Source organism: Arvicola amphibius, chromosome 9 (genome assembly GCF_903992535.2).
Source record: "Arvicola amphibius chromosome 9, mArvAmp1.2, whole genome shotgun sequence".
Classification (NCBI taxonomy): domain Eukaryota; kingdom Metazoa; phylum Chordata; class Mammalia; order Rodentia; family Cricetidae; genus Arvicola; species Arvicola amphibius.
The window spans coordinates 16,786,643-16,809,190 of NC_052055.2; the positions used below are offsets into that span (position 1 = coordinate 16,786,643).

The following is a 22,548-nucleotide window of genomic DNA, read 5'->3' on the forward strand; positions in this document are numbered from 1 at the left end:
AGACCCACCTTTAATCTGGATCTTTTGAGGTGGGAGGATCCACCTTTAGTGTGGGCCACACCTGGTGGCAGCCAGTATAAGAGCACAGAAGAAGGAAGCTTTTGTTCTTTGTCTGCCCGCTTTCGCTCTTGCTGGCAAGTTCTTTCCTTCACTGGCATTAGAACCTACTTCTTTCAGATTCTGAAGGATACTGAAGACCAGTTGCAACATCCAACCTCACGGACTGAACAACTACTGGATTCTTAGACTTTTCATTGGTAGACAGCCATTGTTGAACTAACTGAACCACAGCCTGTGAGCCAGTTGAATCCTGCCTAATATATAAATATACCACTTAATTTAGAAATACCTTTTAACAGACTAAAACTTTGTATGAGACTATTGCTGATAGTTATTTAGAAAACTTTTTTTTTTTTTTGGTTTTTCGAGACAGAGTTTCCCTGTAGTTTCTAGACCCTGTCCTGGAACTAGCTCTTGTAGACCAGGCTGGCCTCGAACTCAGAGATCCGCCTGCCTCTGCCTCCCGAGTGCTGGGATTAAAGGCATGCGCCACCACCGCCCGGCTAGAAAACTTTTAAAGTATATTAATAACTAGGACACCAAGTCTTAATTAAAGATATGGAGCTCATATGTGAAAAGCGGAACTTTCTACATATAGAATCATACAGACTTCAAGATATAATGAGTACAGATTTTTTTTCCTTCCGAGACAGGGTTTCTCTGTGTAACCCTGGCTGTCCTGGACTTCTTCTATAGACCAAGCTGACCTAAAATTCTTAGATTCACCTGTCTCTGCCTCCTGAGTGCTGGGATTAAAAGCATGCGCCACCACCATGAAGTTTTTATTTTTCATCCTGTATTTAGTGAGTATTATAAAAATGTAACCTGAAGTATATGGAAATATATTATTGCACCAGAGAAATAAAAAACGATAGTAAATTACAAAATGGCGAAGGGGAGAAAACGGTATTCAAAGAGATGTTTTTAAAAAACCAAGAATAGGGCAAGTAATAGGGGAAGTAAAGGTGCTTGCTGAGCGAGCCTGGAAACCGGCATATGATTCCTGGACTGGAAAGGTGGAAGGAGAAACAAAAGACTACAAGAAAGTCCTCTGATATCTACATGCATGTTGTGGTATATGTGCCCATGCACACATCATATACATATACAATAATCATAAGTAAAATTTAATCTTTAAAAAAGTCAGAGATAAAAATAGGCAAGAGAATCTTCTTTTATTATATCCAGCAACTTTATGAAGCAATTTAGTCCTTCCAAGAAGTGCCTCATTCTATTTTTGTTTCTCGAGACAGGGTTTCTCTGTAGCTTTGGAGCCTGTCCAGGAGGAGCTTGCTCTGTAGACCAGGCTGGCCCCGAACTCACATAGATTCGCCTGCCTCTGCCTCCCGAGTGCTGGGACTAAAAGCATGTGCCACCACCACCCGGTGTGTGGCATTCTTTTAAGAAATGAGTCTTCTTGAATTATAAACTTTCACACCATTTTGCATTGAAGAACGAGAATATTTAGTAAGTAACGCACCTACAGTTTGCTTCTCTCCACACAAATCTCTGTGGGAATAAAAATAAATTCCATGAATATTTTAGGGAACATAAAATAATAACAGTACTGCTTAGTTTATCTTACTTCCTAAGGCCATTTTCTTTTTTCTTTTTTTTTTTTGTTTTTTGTTTTTTGAGACAGAGTTTCTCTGTGTATCCCTAGCTGTCTTGGAACTCTCTTTGTAGGGCCAGCAAGATGGTTCAGCAGATAAAGGTGCTTGCTGAACAAACCTGGCAATCTGTGTTTGATCCCTGCACTTGCAAGGTGGGAGGAGAAAAAAAGACTACAAGAATGCCCTCTGATCTATGCATGCGTGTTGTGGCGTGTGTGCTCATTCACACATCATGTACACATACAATAATCATAAGTAAAATTTAATCTCAGGCTGGCCTCGAACTCAAAGATGCACCTACTTCTGCCTCCCGAGTGCTGGGACTAAAGGTGGGTACTACCACACTTGGCTTAAAACCATCGTTCTAATAGCCCTGTGAGAAGAACAGTGAAAACTCTGTTGTGGGATAGTTGTACACAGTGAAGATGTATTTGCTGTGATTGGTGGACTGAAAAGCTGAACGACCAATAGCTAGGCAGGAGGTATAGGCGAGACTTCCAGGCAGAGAAGAGGAAGGAGATGAATGAAGCTAGGCCCAGAGTCATAAGCCATGGAGGAAGTTGGACATACAGAATGAAAGAAAGGTAAAAAGCTACATGCAAAACATAGGTTAATATTAACGAGTTCATTTAAGTTACAAGAGCTAGTGTGACAAGCCTAAGCTAAAGCCAAGCTTTAATAATAAGTCTCCATGTTATTTGTGAGCTGGTGGATATTATTTGTGAGCTTGCTGCGCACCTGCTATGTCTTAATTGAACTAGGCAGATTACATGTATCATTTCTTTTAACCCTTACAATAGATGTTATGAGTTATTCAACTCTGTTAGATTTTAGGAAACAAACTGAGGCAGTAAATAAGGGTCAAATTTTGCCATCACGTGTGTATGACTTCAAAGTCCCATGTTACTTCCCTTATGTCATGTAACCTTTAAATTAAAAATAGAAGCATGGGATATGGAGGCATCTAGAGTCAGGATTGCCAAGTATGGGCTTGTCTAGACTGCCTGCCCTTCTTGGACTTCAGTTGATGTACCTCCAGAATAAGACTGCCTGAAGCATAATGAGGAGAGAGAAGATAACATGACAGGAAAGAGAGCTGGATCACAGAGGGCAATAAAGTACACAGAAAGGGCTTGCAATTTAATTGTGAATATAATGCAAAGGCTAATAGTATTTTTAACAGTAGAAAAAGCCTAATAAGATCTGAGGTTTAAATGATGGAGGAAATAACTTGATTATAGAATCTTGGCAGTGAGAATATGGAAGACTCATATAGATAGTTTTCAACGTTTAACAATCAGTAGGTCATGGTAAACATCAACATTGAAAACAGAATAAGGAAGTCACTATATTTATTCAGGCCTGGATGAAGGTACCCACGGAAACAGCAAAAAAAGAGAATGTAGCTGAGCCTAATGGCACAGGTTTGTAACCCTGTAATCTTAGCCTCTGGAGGGTAGAACAATCACAGACTGAGGTCCTAACTGAAATATGAGTGAGTGCCAGGTCTACCCAAGCAACCTAGTAAGAACCTATCTCAACAAAGAAGGAGGAGGAGAAGAGGGGGAAGAAAGGGAGGAAGGAAGGAAAAAAGGAAGGAAGGAAGGAAGGAAGGAAGGAAGGAAGGAAGGAAGGAAGGAAGGAAAACTTAAGAAGGATGAGGGTCAATGAGATGGTTCAGCAGATGAAGGAATTTACGAGCTGATGGCCTGAGTTCATTGAACTCACAGAAAGAAGGAACCAACTCTTAAAGGTTGTCTGATTTCCACATATGAGCCGTGACACACGCTCCTCCCTCTCCCTCATACAAATAAATGAATAAATAGGGCTGAAGATACAGCTCGGTGTAGAGCACTTGGCTAGTTCAATCAGGCATTTTCTTATGAAGGAGAGAAAAGGACATGGGGTCAGCAGGTTGCTTTGTAGTCTGGGTGACACTATAGAACATGTGTGATGGGGATGACCTTGTGTGGGAGGAAAGATAACTTGAGAAGCCAGGTCTTGGAAAGGACCGGAGAGATGGTTCTCTGGAGGGCTGGAATTTAGATCTCAGCACTCATGGTACCAATCTGGCTGTTATGTTTGGGGGTGGGGCACCTGCCCTCACCACCCCCACACATACATACACAAGAATGTGCATGTGCACACTCCCACATACACAAAGATTAGTAGATAAATATAATAGTAGATAAATATAAAAGAAGAAAAGAACAATGCCACGAGCAATGACATAGGCAGCAGAGAAGACAGTTGTCAACCAGTGAGAGGTATCTATCTTTAGGACATGGGTATATTTGCTCCCCACCCCACCCCATCCCCCCAAGAACTGTGATTGTCAGGAGGAGAGCAGAGAAATGATCCAGAAGGAATGCTAAGGAAGAAAAAGAGCACATATCCCACCTTCAGGATGAGTAATCAGACGATGGGAGGATGCCGTCTGAGGAAGTTTCAAGGGACACAGTATCCTCAGGGACTACACAGCAATGTCGTGTTCAGGTCATAACTCTGAAAGCCCCTGCCACATTTTAAGGAACACCATAACCCATAGAGAATGAATTACTTACTGGATATATGGAGCGATGTCTTCTTCCGTCCACTTTTCTCTGAGCGAGAATAGACTATTGAAGCGCTCCTGTGTTCCCTCAGGCAAATCGTCCACTTTGAGCAAGAATATGATTTCTGGTCTTGAGTTTCTATCCACCAGTGCTAAACCCTATAAGAGACAAGAAGGACAAAAGGCAGTTAAAGTAAAAACCTCATATTTAAATATGACTCATTTCTTTTGTCATTAGATTTAGCCCAAAGAATTGAAAATACCAGTGACATGAAACTTCACAGAAAGTCTATTCAGAACCTTCCAGGCTGCCATTTCATAAAAGTGTTCCTTTAGGCTGTGATTTCTTTACCCTCTCCAATCTGGCTGCCACAGCCAGCAGTTTACCATGAGAACTTTAGTGACAGTTGTCACCAGTGATCAGTCATTGCCAAATGCCCCTTCCTTGGCTTCTTCACTTCACCTCACCAGCCCCATCCCCTTGCTAATGCCCAGCACACTTTCCCTCTCCTCTCTCTCCCCCTCTGACATCACTGTCTTCTTCCCAATCTTACTGCCCATGTCAATGCCTAGACCTCCACCCTGTCCCATTACCTATTTCTCTGCCTGTCCCGGGGACCTCATCCTAACCCACAGCCTGCAGTGCCCTTGCTCATGACTGTAACGTTTGCATCCTCTACTCAGATTCCTCTTCTGAGCCCGAGAGCCACACGTCCAGATCACAGAGGACACCTGCTCCACTCCCACTGCCTCGGGGAAACAGGAATTCTAGAGAACCTAAGTTCTGGTATCCAAGTCCCATATATGAGTGGTCAGGAATCGCTATAAGATTTCTCTATCCGTCACCCAGTATCTATTTCCTTTTGTTTCTTACATTTTTTAGTGTGTATGTGTGTGTAGTATAATGCAGAGGAAATGTGTGTACTCAAAAGCCACATGTAGAAATCAGAGGACACATTAAGAGTCATTTCTCTCTTTCCTTCATGTGGGTCCTAAAGATTAACCACAGCCTGTCAGGTTTGGTGGCAAGCACTCTTACCTACTGAGTGCCATTTCTTGCTTCCCACTGTTACCTATTTGGCCAGCATTATTTAGGGGAGGGAGTTATTTGTTTGCTTGTTTGTTTCCCTTCTCCCGGTTTTTGAAGCAGGGTCTTCTCTAGCCCAGAATGACATAACCTCAGTGTGTAGCCAGGGTGATCTTGAACTCCTGATTCTCTGGCCTCTACCCTAAATGCTGGAGATTAAAGGCATACACCACCATGCTTGGTTCTTTATGGAGTGCTGGGGATTGAACTCAGGCCTTTGTGGGTACAAGGCAAGTGTTCTACCAACTATGTCACACCTGCAGCCCCAACAGCTGCCTTTAAGCACTAGGGGAGTTAAAGGACTTTGTGATGGGGCAGACGAAGACTGTACTCTGTACCCTAGTGGGTGTCAAGGAAAATAAAGTCTCCCCCAATTGAGCTCCAGGACAAGAGTCACATCACCTAGTCAGACGCCACCTGAGGAATCCCAGGCACAGCCCCCATCAGCCTAACCTTGAGCTGATCAAGCCGAGTTGTCATTCCCTCGGGGACACTCTGCTGCCACACTTCCTGAAACTCAGCCAGGTTAAACTTCACAGCATTCTGCAGGAGCATCTCCGCTGTCACTCGGCAGATTTTGTCAGCATTCAATTCAAAATAAACTTCATCTAAGGAAACGGTGTCAGATAAGTTCACAACCTTGTTTAAAAAATGGCATTTGTTTATTTACTTTCTTTGTGTGTGTTGTGTGTGTGCATGTACCCGTGTGGGCTTACACATGCCACAGCATGAACGTGGAGATCAGGTGACAACTTTTAGGAGTCTGTTCTCACCCTGTACTGGGGATAAAGCTCAGGTCATCGGGCTGGCTCGGCCATCTCACACCGTACTATCTTATTCAATACAATATTTGCACCTCCTTTACCTCAGCAGAATGGCTTGAAGAGATGCTGTACCTCTGTTCACCTCCCACAGTCCCACGGTTCTTATTAACACCAACACCCCTATTATCACACAAGTTAAAGTCCCGATTAGAATACTTTCCAGTCTTTACCTTCATCCACATATTTCTTTCCGTAGCATTTAAGACAGTGTTCAATCATTTCCCTGAAAGTTTAAAACACAACAAAACTTCTCAGCATTGTATAAACATTTTAGACCCAGTTGCTAACTATAAACTCAGATAATAAATTAAGGATTTGAAATAATAAATTAGTTGGATGATAAATAATCCATAAGAACTAATTTAAATATTCTGGGAAATGCCACACGCCAGGCCTGTACTACACATTTTGCATGAATTATGTAGTCTACTTTCATTGTGATACAGTAGCTCAAATATAACCATTAATTTTTTTTAACCAAAATAAAAAGTAGAAAAGATGAAGCAGATTTATTCACCCGAGTGACCCAAAGTATCAAATCCTTTCTGGTCATCTATTTTAATTTTTCTCCCCACTCTAGGCTACAGAGCAGCTCAGAGGTTAAGAGCACTTGCTGTTGTTACAGAGGACCCAGGTTCACTTCTAAGCACCCAACTGGTGGCTCAGAACCACCAGTTAACTCCCGTTCCAGGGAACTGGTGCCCTCATCTGACCTCTGTAGGCAGCAGCCTTATACCTGATGCACATACAGGCAAAAACTCATATGCATAAAATAAAATTAAAATATTTTTCCAAGTCAGAATGTAAATGCTATGTCCCGGTTCCCATCTAGTCTGGAAAAGAATTTTCATTGTCTTAAAGAAACCTTCAAGTGGTAAGAAGAGAAATACTCACTCTGGCTCCAAAGGCCCAAGTTCCTGCAGGCACACAGCCAAGGGCACTTTACTAAAAGACCAGGATTCAGAATCCACAAGCTGAGTTACATGATTCAGAAGTCTGATCTCATAATCAAATTCAAGAATTCTCCAATAACCTACAAATTCCAAATGGCAAACTTACCAAAGAACATTTTAAGTGAAGTGATTAGATAATCAATAAACAAAGCAGGAACACCCTCTTACCCATAAGGCATTGTGGTGGCTACTGTTAATTGTCAACTAGACACGAACGAGAGTGGCCTGGGAAGAGACTCTCAGTGAGGGATAGCCTGGGGTAATCTGTGCTGCATGATGCTGCTGATCATATCTGAAAATGTGTTCTCACAGCACAAAGAAGCCCAGCTCACTGAATGACAGATTCTGGTACAGAGTGGACAAGATGCCTTTCCCTATTTCTACAGATACTGCCTACATATAGACACAGCGGAATTTCCCTCCGCAGTAACGAATGAAATGACGACATTTGAAGGGAAATGGATGGACATGGAGAACATTATGTTAAGAGAAATGAACTAGACTGGGAAAAACAAATACCATGTTTTCTCAAAAACATAGAATCTAGATTTAAATGTGTGTGTGTGTGTGTGTGTGTGTGTGTGTGTGTGTGTGTGTGAAGAGACACTTATATGTATGGTGTGAAGGACAAAACAGGATTACAAGAGTTTTAATGGGAGTGGGAAAGGAAGAAAAATTAAGGGAATATCCATGTGACAGGGAATATTCACAGGGAAGAATGTCATCACCAGAGAAGGCAGACAGGTGATGGAGGGCCGTGGGAGGGTGGCTAAGAACATAGCAGAAAGATACATACATGAAAATGTCACAGTGGGGCCGGGCGGTGGTGGCGCACGCCTTTAATCCCAGCACTCGGGAGGCAGAGGCAGGCGGATCTCTGAGTTCGAGGCCAGCCTGGTCTACAAGAGCTAGTTCCAGGACAGGCTCTAGAAACTACAGGGAAACCCTGTCTCGAAAAACCAAAAAAAAAAAAAAAAAAAAAAAAAAAAAAAAAAAAAAAAAAAAAAAAAAAAGAAAATGTCACAGTGGGCCAGGTGGTGGTGGGGTGGTGGTACACACCTTTCATCCCAGCACTCAGGAAGCAGAAACAGGCTCTAAATTCAAAGCCAATCTCTAAATTCAAGGCCAGCTTGGTCTAAAGAGTGAGTTCTAGGACAGCCAAGGTTACAGAAAGACCCTGTTTTTTTTTTTCTTTTCTTTCTTTTGTTTTGTTTTGTTTTTGTTTTTTAATCAAGACAGGATTTCTCTGTGTATCATTGGTTGTCCGGAACTCACTTTGTAAGACCAGGGTGGTCTTAAACTCACAGAGATCCGCCTGCCTCTGCCTCCCTAAGTGCTGAGATTAAAGGCTTGTACCACCACTGCCCAGGTAAGAAACCCTGTCTTGAAAAAAAACAACAAACGTCACCATGGAATATGTCTCTTTGTATGCTAACCATAAAATTTAATTTGAAAGGCACCTGTCCCTACTTCTGTGAAAGGACTTGACATGCCCCTGGATGTGGTAGTGTATCCCTATGACCCTAGCTCTCTGGAAGCTGAGGCAGAAGAACCTCAAAAGCTCACTGCCTCTGGCCACATAGCAAGTTCCAGTTCTAGGCCAGCCAGGGCTACAGAGCGACACCCTCCAAGGACTTAATATGCCATTTTAAAACTGATGGCACAGATACCACTTGCAAGCTCATAGCTATCATTTTGCAAGGAAAATAATTCAGTCCATATTCTGGGAAGTTGAAAGTATCATTAAGCACCAGGAGGTGGCGGCAGCACACGCCTTTAATCTCGGCACTTGGGAGACAGAGGCAGGCAGATCTGAGTTCGAGGCCAGCCTGATCCAGAGAGAACTCCAGGATGGCCAAGGCCAGACAGAGAAACCCTATCTAAATAAAGCGGGGCGGGGGGGGGGGGGGGGAGGAGGAGTAGGGGAGTGTTTGCAGTTTTTTATTTAAAGAATTTTCCATATTTACAGAACAAGGCACACAAAAGCTAACCTTGTTTGGAAGAGTATGAGCAAAATGAATAGAATATCCACAAAACCATACTATTTCTTTCTTCCTAATAGGTGAACAATCATATTGTTTCTATAGGCAAGCTAAGACTGGATTCTTAGCCAGGCATAGTGGCACATGCCTTTAGCACCAGTACTTGGGAAGCAGAGACAAAAGGATTTTCGTAAGTTCTAAACTAGCCTGATCTATCTAGTGCAGTGGTCCTCAGCCTTCCTACTTTTTTTTTAAACACAGTTCCTCATGTTGTGGTGACCCCCAACTATAAGTATTTTTTGTTGCCTCTTCATAATCATAATTTTGCTACTGTAATAATTGTGATATAAAAATCTGATATGTAGGATATATGGTAGCCAATCCCTGTGAAAGGGTCGTTTGACTCCCAAAGGGGTGGAGAACTGTTGATTTAGTGGACTCCAGGCCAGCCAGGGCTATGTAGTAAGACCCTGCCTCAGACAGACAGACAGACTAAATAAATGGATGATGGGTGGATAGGTAGATAGACGATAGATGGATAGATAATAGATAGACAGATAGACAGACGTGGTTCACAGGTGCATACAAACATGGACTCAGTGACGACTCTAGATCCAGATGCTGACAAAAATGCTAAACTCCAGAGCAGAAGTCAATCAAACCCTTAAAGGAGACAGCACAGAACTTCTTCTCCATCAACCTCAGAGCTCAACATACCTGGATGTTTCACACGTGCTTAAACTATAATTAATGTATGGTCATCATCGAACTAGCAAAAGCAGATGAAGAAGCACAGCACACATTCTAAGCTATCTGAGAATTTAAAGCTGTTGAACTCGTTCTGACCCAGAGATCTAGCACTGATGCCACGACTGTCACTAACACAATCCCAGACCCTTGCTAGGCCTTCATAGTTTACCTATTTAGAAGTTGATTTAAACCAGGCGGTGTTGGCACATGCCTTTGATCCAGGAGGATCTCTGTGAGTTCCAGGCCAGCCTGGTCTACAAGAGCTAGTTCCAGGACAAGCTCCAAAGCTACAGAGAAACCCTGTCTCAAAAAAAAAAAAAAAAAAAAAAATTATGGTGGCACACTCGAGAAGCAGAGGCAGATAGATCTCTGAGTTTGAGGCCAACCAACATGGTCTATAGAGTGAGTTCTAGGACAGCCAGGACTACAAAGAGAAACCCTGTCTCGAAAAACCAAAATAAATAAATAAAATAAAGGGCTGGAGAGATGGTTCAGTGGTTAAGAGCATTGCCTGCTCTTCCAAAGGTCCTGAGTTCAATTCCCGGCAACCACATGGTGGCTCACAACCATCTGTAATAAGGTCTGGTGCCCTCTTCTGGCCTGCAGACATACACACAGACAGAATATTGTATACATAATAAACAAATAAATATTAAAAAATAAAAAATAAAAATAAAATAAAAATTGATATCAATGAAAGTATCTACTTGGTATTTAAGGACTTTTAAAGGGAAAGATCTGCAGTGAATAATTAAAATGTCACTGTTCAGAGACTGACAGATTGACCTCATGCAAAGATCATCTTATAGGCTAGACCAAGACAACATCAGCATCGTGTGTGTGTGTGTGTATGTGTGTGTGTGTGTGTATGTGCACGCATATATGGTCTCACACATATTCAAGAAATACTTTTACACTCCTGATATCATTACCTTTGATGTTAAAAGGAAATTAAACAAGCATGCAACATGATTAAGGTGACCCAAAGCTTCTTGCTTGCTTATGATACAATTTCACCATTATGAATGGGAAGAGTTACACTACCTCCAATCTCACAGGCATTTAGCACTTGCAACTGGGCCATTAGTTCTTCTTCACTTGCCTGAATTTGATCAAGCAAATCTTCAGTTGTATACTGAAACAAACAAGCAAAATAGATACATATCTAAATGGTTTGAGAAATATTACCTTCTTGGTTTTCTTATTGAGTTTTGGAGAGTCAGTAAATACAGCTAATACACTAATAGTTTCCTTTGTTAAGGCATAAATGATTGTAATAAAAAAATCAAAATATGTCTGAAAACAGGAGCAAATCTTGATGTCATTGCACTTGGCAATGGTTTATTGAATAGGACACTAAAAATACAAATGACAAAAAAAAACAAAAGACATAGCCAGGTGTGACGGCACACCCTGTAATCCTACCATGTAGCAAACTGAAGGAAGAAAAATTTGAGTTAGCCTAGTGCGATTCTATCTAAAAAGAAAAAAATCAAAGAACAAGAAAAGGAGGGAGAAGAGGAGGAGAAGGAAAGAAGAGGATGAGGAGGGTAACTAGAGTCATCAACCGGTTTTATAAAAAGGATTATGTTTTATACTTCAGAACATTATTTGCTGGTCATGGTGCTGGACACCTGTGATCAATGTCCTCTGGAGGTGGAGGCAGGAGGTCTCAAGATCTGGTCTAAGAGCTGGGAAGATGTCTCAACAGCTAATGGTTTTAATAGGTAAAATGCTTGCAATTGCAAGCCTGATACCTGAGTTTCATTCCTGGAACCCACATAAAGGTAAGAGAGAATTGACACCATAAAGCTGTCCTCTGACCTCTGACTTCAACATTCATGTCATAGGACGTACACTCACCTCTCACATACATATTCAACAGACGCCAATCTCAAAAAAAAAAAAAAAAAAAACCAGGGCTGCTGAAATGGCTCTGTAGATAAAGGTGGTTCCCACCAAAGTCTGATGACTTAACTTCAATGCCCAGAACCTGATCCTGCAAATTGACCTCTGACCTCCATCCTCACCACCACCACCTACACACCACATATGCCAAATAAATAAATAAATAAATGTAAAATCAAAACACCTATCTATACAAAGGACAAATAAATGTTTGTACTTTTATGCTGTGTTAATAGTGAAATTCATAAAGACAAGAAGTAGTGAGTTGTTGCCATTTCCGGGGGGAGGAGTTATTAATTATTTAATTAGTAGGGAGTTTATAAAATGTTGTAGAGATGGATGGTGTTGATGATGACACATCACCATGAACACACTAAATGCAACTGAACGTATTAAAATGGTAAATGCTGTATGATGTCTTTTAAAAGATTTAATTATTTATTTATTTGTTTATTTGTTTATTTATTTAATATACAATATTCTACCTGCATGTATCCCTGTGGGACAGAAGAGGGCACCAGATCTCATTACAGATGGTTATGACCCACCCTGTGGTTGCTGGGAATTGAACTCAGGACCTCTGGAAGATCAGCCAGTTATGAGAAAACGGACACCACAATGGAATATCAGTTTACATCCTTAACTAAAGCCCAAAGCACACCCATGTCGTCTCCTGTGTAGTCTCCCATCCAAGTACTAACTCAGCCCAATACTGCTTTTCCTCTTGTTTTGATTCAGCAAATTCTAACCCAACCAAAGCAATATTGGGAGTCTGGGATGACAAGCGTCCATGACACCAGGCCAGGCTCCTTGCTTAGCTTCCTAGGTCATGTGAAATGGCAGAGTCCTTGACAACATGCCACTCTGTATCTGCCCAGATTGCTTTATGTATGAAACTTTTGGTGTCTGCTTGCTAGCTTGTTTATGAGACAGTATTTGGAACTACTAGCTCTGTAGACCAGGCTGGCCTCAAACTCACAGAGATCTATCTCCGTGTACTGAGATTAAAAGTGTGTGCCATCACTGACTGGCTAATGTTTGAAACTTTTATAAAAACACAAATTTAAAAAATAAGACTATCACCAGTAATCGGTGTTGACACATGCACACACAACCCCAGTATGTGAAGAAATACGGGCAGGGAGGCAGCTGCAAGTTCCAGGCCAGCTAAAACAATTTTTTAATTTTTTAAAATATTTATTTATTTATTATGTATACAATATTCTGTCTGTGTGTATGCCTGCAGGCCAGAAGAGGGCACCAGACCCCATTACCGATGGCTGTGAGCCACCATGTCATTGCTGGGAATTGAACTCAGGACCTTTGGAAGAGCAGACAATGCTCTTAACCTCTGAGCCATCTCTCCAGCCCCTAAAACAACTTTTTAAATAAACATTACATTTTAAAATTTCAAATAAAACCAGGAAATAATATTCTTACTTTTGAGTGGCTTGGATCGTCTTCTTTTTGAGTGCCAGGGCCTTCATAGGTATTTTCCATCAGAAGTCTCTTTAGCTTTTTTAATTTAGGTCTGCATCTTCTTAACTCCCAATAATTATTAGAGAAACCAAAGATCTAGAAATCACAATGCAGCAATAAGTCTTTGTGGCCTTTCTAAAAGATAAAACATCCCCACAAAGCCACCTTTGCTCCGTGGTACCTTTCCAGTCATCTCAACTACTTGGCAAAGCCCATTAAGAAAAGCACTCCTGGGACCAGGACCTATCCTGGATGCATGAACTGACTTTTTGGAGCCCATGCCCTATGGTGGGATACCTTGCTCAGTCTTGATGCAGGGGTGATGAGCTTGGTCCTGCCTCAACTTGGTATGCCTGACTTTATTGACTCCTCAAGGACGCCTTATCCCCTCTGAGAAGTAAATGGGGGGGGGGAGTATGATGGGGGATAGGTAGAGGGGCAGGAGAAGGGGAGGGAGGGGGAACTGGGGTTGGTATATAAAATGAAAAAATTTTTAAAAAGAAAAAGAGAAAAAAAAAGCACTACCACCGAGTGATCCCAGCACTCAGTAGGCAGAGGCAAGTAGACCTCTTAGGTTCAAGGCCAGCCTGGTCTACACAAAGGAACCCTGCCTCAGAAAAAAATGAACAAACAAATAAGCAAAAACAGGAAAAACTCTGCCAATAAAATGATCATCCATACTTGAGCATCCCATCTCAGAAATGCTCTAGAAACACTCTGGAAGGAGTGACTTGGCGGCAATTCTACCAACCAGATGGGAACAACTGGAAATAGAAAATAAATAAGAAAACCGCCAAGCAACGGTGGTGCACAGAATACATGCAGGGCAAACACCCATACATATAAAATAAAAATAAATAAGGCATTCAAAACAAAACACAGGGCCTGGCATGGCAGCACATGCTTTAACCACAGCTCTCAGGAGTCAGAGGGAGGTGGATCTCTAAAAGTTCCAGACCAGTCAGGGGTACACAATGAGACCCTGTCTCACTATATATCACATACATGGCAGCTGACAACCGGCTGGAACTCCCTCTTCTGGCCTCAAAGGGTACTGCATGTACATAGTTTAGCCATAACAAGCAGGCGAGACACCCACACGTAAAATTTTGACAAAACAAATACATAAAATAAAAGAAATTTTAAAAAAACAGAACAAGTTGTCTAGTAGCATACAGACCACAGTAAGAGAAACATTGGATGTTGTTGTAGGAGCTCCTTCCGCTCCTTCAGCCAATAGCCGCTGAGATTCCAGCCCATTGGGGCGTGGTCTCTCTTTTTAAAAATGCGGCCACTTCCCTCCACTGGCTCTCTGGCTTCCGGCTCTGCTTCCAGCTACTAGGCTCCCTTCCTGATTGCGCAGAGGGCTGTTGGCTGGGACGGTGATCTGTAAGTTTTTTCCCCTTTAAATAAATAACCATTCTATTAATCATAACTCCAAACTGGTGTGGGATTGTTTGTGATTTACGCTTTCAGGATGTGTCTAAGGCAAAAAGGAAACTAAAGAAAATTCACAAATTCAAAAAGAACTAAAATAATACTGAAAAAGTTCAAAATTTAATAAAGAATTTTTTAGATTCCCTATGGTAACACGTATCTTACACCAAAAGTTTTTAACCAAAGGCAGACTTAGAACACAGACTGCCTTCTCAAACAGGCGCATAGGACAAAGCAGTACCTCATTGTGAACGATGTTGCTCTGTGCTTCCTCCCTCTTCAGCTGGTCTGGAGTTTTGCAGCCGGGGATGACGAGCAGCATATTGGACGTGTCCGCTATCTTCAGGTCATAGGTTTTGTCTTGACTGCACAGCACGGCTTGTTCATCTTTGTCCCCTCGAATCACAAAACTACAGGAACGTGGAGGGCAGAAAGACACGGCTCCCTGAGACATTAGCGGATAGCTCATTTCAAATACTGCCCAAATCCTCTGACTTCCAGATTTCAAACTAAGCCCTGGGGCTATGTCTGAGGTACTTTGAAAAACAAATCCACCCCCCACGCTGATCCCAGGTTCGGGCATTTAAACACTTGGTCCCCAGCTGGTGCACTATCTGGGGAGATTTAGGAGGTTTAGTCTTGCTGGAGAAAGTGTGTCACTGAGGGCAAGTTTTCCGAGTACAGAGCCTTGCCTTCTTCCAGTTCCCTCTCTCAGTTTTGTGCTTGCCATAAAAGATGTGTCTCTCAGCTTCCTACTCTCACTGCAAGCCTGCAGCTTGATACCACGCTGTCTCATCACGATGGACCCTTAACTCTTTGGAACCACAAGCCCAAATAAACTTTTCCTTCTAGAAGCTGCCATGGTCAAGGTAGAAATTTGTTTATTTGTTTGATTTTCTTTATCACAGAAACAGCAAAGGAATTGATATAGTGCCCCGTGGTACGATAATGGCGTCCAGAGGGGGGAGAAAAGAAAAACACTGGGAATTTTGAGAGCTAGCTATCTGTCTGGTACCTAACTAAAGAAAAATAATCAAATACAGGCAACACTCAAAGAGACCAGAAAGCCAAATGTCACCAGAGACATGCTAAGAAAATCAGAAGATACTGCATCCAGATACTTTAATCAAGATGCTGTGGCCTTCAGCCGGCTGAAGGGTCAATGGTGACACTCACTTGTGACTCTAGCAAGGAGGTGGAGGCAAGAGGGTCAGAAAATTCAAGGCCATCCTCAGCCACATAGTGGGTTTGGGATCAGCCTGATCTCGAGATCCTTTCTAAAAACAAAATAACACCACAACCAAAACACCAAACAGAGAAGCAAAAGGAAAGAGAATGATTCAGCATCTCCTAAAACAGGCTTTACTGTAAAGTGGCGCTTTACTTCTCAAACACACAGAGACATCTTGGAGAAGACCAGCAGACTGGGATGTGGTAGGTCTGGGATGAGACCAAGGATTCTGCATCTCTAAGCAGTTCCCAGATGATGAGTATGCAGCTGGTGCCCACTCAAGTCATCCTCAGTTCACGGCATAGCCTAATCATCAGCTATGTGGCACAGAAACGGGACCTTGGCAACAGAAGGCTGGAGCGCTGCATGAGAGCTTTGTTTACAAACTAGACTAAAGACTGGAGTCCAAGTGAGGATGAAGGTGAGGAGGGGGGAGGAGAAAGGCAAAGACGACAGACATGGTAAGGTGTTGGTTCTGTGTTCATTACCTAGGACCAACGTTCCTTAAATAAACAACAATAAATAACCTAAAAAAGGAGACTGGAATTTTCTAAAACTAAACCTTTAGTTTAGTATAAAGAATAAGAAGGGCGTTGTTTTTTGTTTTTGTTCTGACTCTTGGTACCAATAATGTTTAATGCAGTGGTTCTCAACTTGTGGGTCGATACCCTTTGGGGGTTGCATATCAAATATCCTATATATCAAATATTACATTACGATTCACAACATAGAAAAATTACAGTTTTGAAGTAGCAAAGAGATAGTTTTATGGCTGGGAATCACTACAACACGAGAAACTGCATTAAAGGGTCACAGCATTAGGACAGTTGAGAACCACTGGTTTAATGGGTCTAAGAACTTACTCCTTAACAGTCATTTCTACACCCTTTTACTCCCACTCCAAAACACTTTTGTGCCAGGCAGTGGTGGCACATGCCTTTAATCCCAGCACTCGGGAGGCAGAGGCAGGTGAATCTCTGTGAGTTCGAGGCCAGCCTGGTCTACAAGCGCTAGTTCCAGGACAGGCTCCAAAGCTACAGAGAAACCTTGTCTCGAAAAACAAAAACCAACCAAAAAAAACCAACCAAAACAAACAAAACACTTTTGTTAGTAGAAAAGAAAGATCAGGAGTTCAAGGTCACCCTCAGCTACAAGCCCAGTCAAGGCCAGTCTACAATACATGATACCCAGTTTCATAAAAACCAAAACCAATGTGCAATCATACCACAAGGACACTTGCTCAGCTATGTTCATAGCAGCATTATTCGTAAAACCCAGAACCTGCAGACAACCTAGATGCCCCTCAACTGAAGAATGGATAAGGAAAATGTGGTACATTTACATAATGGAGCTCAGCTGTACAAAAAGATGACCTCATGAAATCTGAGTGAGATAACCCAGACCCAGAAAGACAAACATGGTATGTACTCCCTCATAGGTGGCTATCAGGAGTAAAGTGTAGAATACCCAACCTACAATCCTCATTCCCAGAGAAGTTAGAGAATTAGGAGGGCCCAAAGAGAGATGCATGGGTTTCCCTGGGAAGGGGAAGTAGAAAAGATGTCCTGAGTAAATGGGGGGGGGGGGACGTGCAGGGGGAGGGGGGATAAAAACTAGAGGGAGTGGGCTGGGCAGGCTGGGTGCAGGAGGTGGGTTGGAGGCATGATGGAGGGGGAGAGGAACAAAGAGACAGCTTGATGGGGGTGAAATTTGGGGTTAGGGAGAAACCTGGTCCCAGGGAAACCCCCAGAAACCCACAAGGATGACCCTAAGACTCCTAGCAGTGGTGGAGAGGGTACCTAAACTGGCCATCGACTGTAAGAAGAACCTAAATGGTCCAATTCACATGAATCTAGCGGAGGAAACAATGCTTAGTAAATACAAGAAGGAATCGACTTGGAGGAGTCAGGTCTACACAAAATAAACGGACCCAAAACAAGTTGAAGAGAATGACAGGATGACTCATTCGGTAAAGGGGCTTGCCTCTGTAAGAGCCTCAAATACCCTTAACCATGCCCCATCTCCAGCCGGCGCCCCCACCCCGCCTCCGCACCGGACTGGGGATCCAATCTATGGCCTGAAATCTATAACATAAGCACTTTACCACTAAGCCCAAACCAGTCCCAGCCAGGGTGCCTAGGTTTTAAAATCCAACGTCTTGGCAGCAAACTTCTAGTTGACCCGGAATTAAAAACGGCTCCAGATCTTCGGTCAGTGACCCCCAACCATATCTGCATTCGGCTTTAAACTTTTGCCTTATCTGTCCCACCTACATTTCGAGTAAAAGAAGCCCAAGTGAAAGGCAGGAACTCTATAGAGATACTGACGCTATGGTTTGCGACAAAACAACTGTGTTCTGTAGAGTCCTTAGCATCACTGGTGAAGCCTTCAAAACTCCCTGGAGCTCTCTTCCTGACATTCTCCCGCTGGCATTTGTCTCAAGTTCCGCTGAGTCCGCTAACTAAGAAGTCTAGCAGAGGCATGGATGCCCCCCCCCCCCCCACACACACACACACAGATGACTGCAAGCTGGGATCCGCCCACCAGCCTGTACTGGTCCAATCAAAGCAACTCTCTGGACCAGTTCCTCATTCGGAGTGCCCGCACTACGAAACGCGGCAGGTGGGCTGGAGATCGTGTGCCCGTGGTCCCCATCCCGGCTCACCTGTGGCCGGCCTCCAGCTGCTGGCACAGTGCGGGCTCCAGCTCCAGCAGGCAGAAGTCGCCGGCGGCCGCGCCGCTCGTGCCGGGGCCGAAGCTCAGGCAGTGCACGGTGGGCAGCAGCTCCGCGGTGTTCAGCTTGGCGACCTGCAGCGTCGCGTCCACCTCCTCGCGGGTCCTCCGCGAAGCGGGCGGCTGAGGCATGTCGCGGTACCGAGAGGGGCGTGTCGCTGGCCGCGGAGATCCGAGCGCCCGAGACTTCAAAAGCGCGCCAAATCCTCCGGAGCGGGCTTCCGGGGAGGAGCGGGACGTGTCCGGGGAAAGTCGGAAAGCGTCCCGGCGCGCGAGTCACAGGGCCGCGGGGTCACTTCGTGCAAGTCCCGGATTTCTGAATGGAAGCACGGGTTTCCCCTGAGGACTCCTGGAAGGTTATGTTAGCCTGGAAAGTTGTGCTTCCCGTCGGGGCCAAGCACAGCGCTTGCACCCACCCCTTCCGCCGCCCTGTGCCCGCCCCCTTCTTTCCCGCCAAAGCTTCCTTTCCTCTCCTGCTGTCCTGGTGATGAGCTATTTGCGTGCAAACATTCTTTAACCGGTTCCTACGACCCAGTAAGGCAAGCTTCTTGTGATCCCTTCATGAAAACGGAAGCAGGATGCCTGGAGACGGCAAAGTCTGAATCTAGCTTGCTCTATGGTGGCTCCAAAATCGCCCTGCCCAGATTTGTGCAAATAGTCCAGGACCAGGAGGAACGAGAACCTGGAAGTCAGGTGTAGCATCTCATTTGTTTGGGCTTGGAGACCATCGTTGATAGGACATTACGCTTCCCGTTCGTTAAATACTTCGTTTGTGCTAAGTGGCTCATGAGACTTCTCTCCGCGGAAACCAGCAGGCTCCAGGGAGAGTACGGCTAAAATTCAGCATTTGCAGGGTGCTATGTTTTCTTGACCAAAGTTTGCAATGACCTAACTGTTTTAAGATGAAAACCCATGAACTTGTAACCGCTTGATTGTGAGGGATGCCAGCAGACTCCCACAGATCTGGCTACCCATGAAAGTTGAAACACCCTAATAGGAATAATTCTTTTGGGTGGGGGGGGGGTGTCCTCCTACTTATTCCTGTAAGTTAGACTAAAGTTGAAGTGAAAGAATGTATTGGTTGAGGATGGGGAAGAACTGAATTCAAAGAAAATGAGCAATATTGTTCGTCGTTTATCTTTCCCCAGCCTTCTGATGAAACAATAGGAAAACAACAGAACAGAGCATCCCAGGGTCCACCTGAAATTTTAGTTGGAAGAAAATTCAGTCTATCACCTCATCAATCTTCTCTTTTAGCCGGGCGGTGGTGCCATACACAGGTGGATCTCTGTTAGTTCGAGGCCACCCTGCTCTACTGAGGGAGTTCCAGGACAGGCTCCAAAGCTACACAGAGAAACCCTGTCTCGAAAAACAAAACAAACAAACAAACAACAAAAAATCTGAACCACCTGGTATGGTAGTGCATATCTTTAGTACCAGCACTCAGGAAGCACAAGCAGGTGGATTTTTATGAGTCTAAGACCAGCCTGGTCTACATAGTGAGCTCCAAGCCAACCAAAGCTACACAGAGAGACCCCATTTCAAAAAGCAAAAATCTGAACCCATAAGGAAAATGGTGGAGCAATGTATGGAACATGAAAATGTTGAGAATTTACTACTGGGTATCAGTGAGACGGCTCAAGGTTCTAAGTGTTTGCCTCACAACACTAATGAATGGCGTAACTTCAATGCCCAGAAGACAGTGGAAGGAGAGACCCAACTCTCAAATGTTGTCCTCTGACGTGTATACATTCACGATGGCACACACTCACCCATACATTCACATACACGTACACATACATAATGGTAATAAAATAAGAAATATCATTTGGAAGATAACCAACCACTGAAAAATGAACTATTAAAATGGAAACATTTCAAGGTGCTCGCTGCCAAGTCTGACGACCTGAGTTCAAGTCCCAGAAGCCACAGGAGGACAAGAGAAGCAACTTGTGCAAGTTGTCCTATGACCTTGTGCCATAGTAAGTGTGCACCTACACACACGATAATAACATAAAAAATTTAACCAGGTGGTGGCGGCGCTGTAATGGTTTAAATAAAATACTGCAGGTGGCAGTGGGCCATAAGACCACGCCGCAGTTAGCAGGCTACGGGTCCCAAAAGCAGCCAGTCCAAGGCAGTGACAGCGCAGTTTCCCAAGTGGCTGCAGTGGGCCATGCCGGAAGCGAGTCCCAGGCAGGGAGCCGCATGGTGGGTGAGAGACCTCGATGGGGCAGCTAGTTCCACAAAGACAGACAGATGGGCAATCTTGAAATCACAACAGCCATGATTCCTGCAATACCTATACAAGACTGGGCTCATCAACATCTTGTCATAGAGCGAGGGGACTCAGGAAGTCTCTACTGTTCTCTGAAGATTTATAGGTAGCTGAAAAGGTTCTTCACTCCGTCAAAGTAACAATCCAAATCAGACCAAATCAAACCAAATTAGAAAAAGCCCACGTTGAATGGATAAAACACTCCTGGATGATTTCCCAGTCCCCCAGAGAGGAGATAGAAAAGGAAGACCAGAAAACCATGCATCTGCTTTGGTGGGGGGGTCAGTTTAAGTAATCTGTGGGGTGGGATTGGTCTTGAGCATCTCTGGGGGAGGGGTCATCATTTGGTAGCCTTTCTGAGATGCAGCAGGGTTTGGAGAGAGATGGAAGAGGGGGCTTGGGATGGAGCTTCCACCTGAACATTCCAGACTCTTTGGGTATATGGATGCCAGGGGCTGGGGTGAAGCTTCTACCCAAACAGTAGCTAATGGTTGCTTGGGGAAGAAGAGACATATTCTTTAGTGGTGTAGTCACTGGTATATTGCTCATGCTCGTGTAAGTAACCGCTTGCCCATACTCCTGTAAGCAACCCTAGTGAAATTCACTGGGTCATGGCTGGGGAGGTGGGGTGGGGGGGAAGAGGGTCTAGCTGGGAAGAGGGACATCAGTGAGAATGGGTAAGGGACAAGAGGGCATTCGTTACTTTTCTGTTCTACGACAAAACAGGATGATCAAGGCATCTTACAGAAGAAAGGGTCTATTTGTGTTGAGGATCCCAGGGGGCAAATAGTCCTTGACGGCAGGGATAGCAGTGAGGCAGGAGGCACCTGGGACAGGAAACTAAGAGCTCACATTTTGAAGCAGAGTGATCAAAATTCAGGTAAGCAAGGCTTTTTACTCTCACAGCCCTCCTCCAGTGACTCATTTCCTCCAGCACCTCCTAAACCTCTCCAAACACTGCGGCCAGCTAGGTGAATGAACGCTCAGGACAATGGGAAACTTCGTCATTCATCCACCACAGGAGGTAATGGGGAGGGCTAACGGTGATCTAACTGCATTATGTTCATGTGTGAAAATGTCATAACCCATTATTACCTATAGTTACTATATGCTAATAAAATACAATTTAAAAAATTATGAATGATAGGGTTGGGGGTACAGCTCTATGATGGTCAGATTTCCTAGCATGGAAGGCTCTGTCTGGAATCCCCAGCACAGAGAAAAAAAAAATGTCAGTGGCAAGGATAGTGGGCCCTGGGAAAAATAGAACCAAGAAGTGCTCTAGTGTCTTGGAATCTGCTCCACCTTGTGTTGACACTGAATAGCTTCAGATGAGGTAGAGTTCCAGCTCACAACAAGATTCGTCATTCATGGACAATGCAATAGCTTCTGAAAAATGCCCTTAGAAATCTTTCTCATCAAATATGGAGGCGGGGTGGACAGGGGGAGGTGCTGCGGTCAGGATGTAAACCTAATTACCTAATTAAAATAATAATAATAATTAGAGAAAAGCTTATAGGATGATACAGGTTTCATATTATTAAAATGTGTTCGCCTATAAAATTTTTGCTTGTCTTATAAAAAAAAATTTTTGTTTGTAAAACAATTAGGATTCTCCCCCACTAGAGGGTGCAATTGCTTCATGTTCCACAGACAGAT

General features: G+C 43.7%; 1 protein-coding gene across 1 annotated transcript; it reads right to left on the reverse strand.

Moving 5' to 3' along the window:
• Positions 1–1,460: 1,460 nt before the first annotated feature.
• On the reverse strand, positions 1,461–18,810 carry Dscc1 (DNA replication and sister chromatid cohesion 1). Its single transcript, XM_038343893.1, has 9 exons — positions 18,544–18,810; positions 14,889–15,057; positions 13,172–13,306; positions 10,868–10,958; positions 7,033–7,171; positions 6,309–6,361; positions 5,768–5,922; positions 4,238–4,386; positions 1,461–1,569 (listed from the first exon to the last, which is right to left on the reverse strand). The coding sequence occupies exons 1-9, from the start codon at positions 18,741–18,743 to the stop codon at positions 1,461–1,463; spliced, it is 1,200 nt and encodes a 399-aa protein (XP_038199821.1). The 5' UTR covers positions 18,744–18,810.
• Between the last annotated feature and the right edge of the window lie 3,738 nt (positions 18,811–22,548).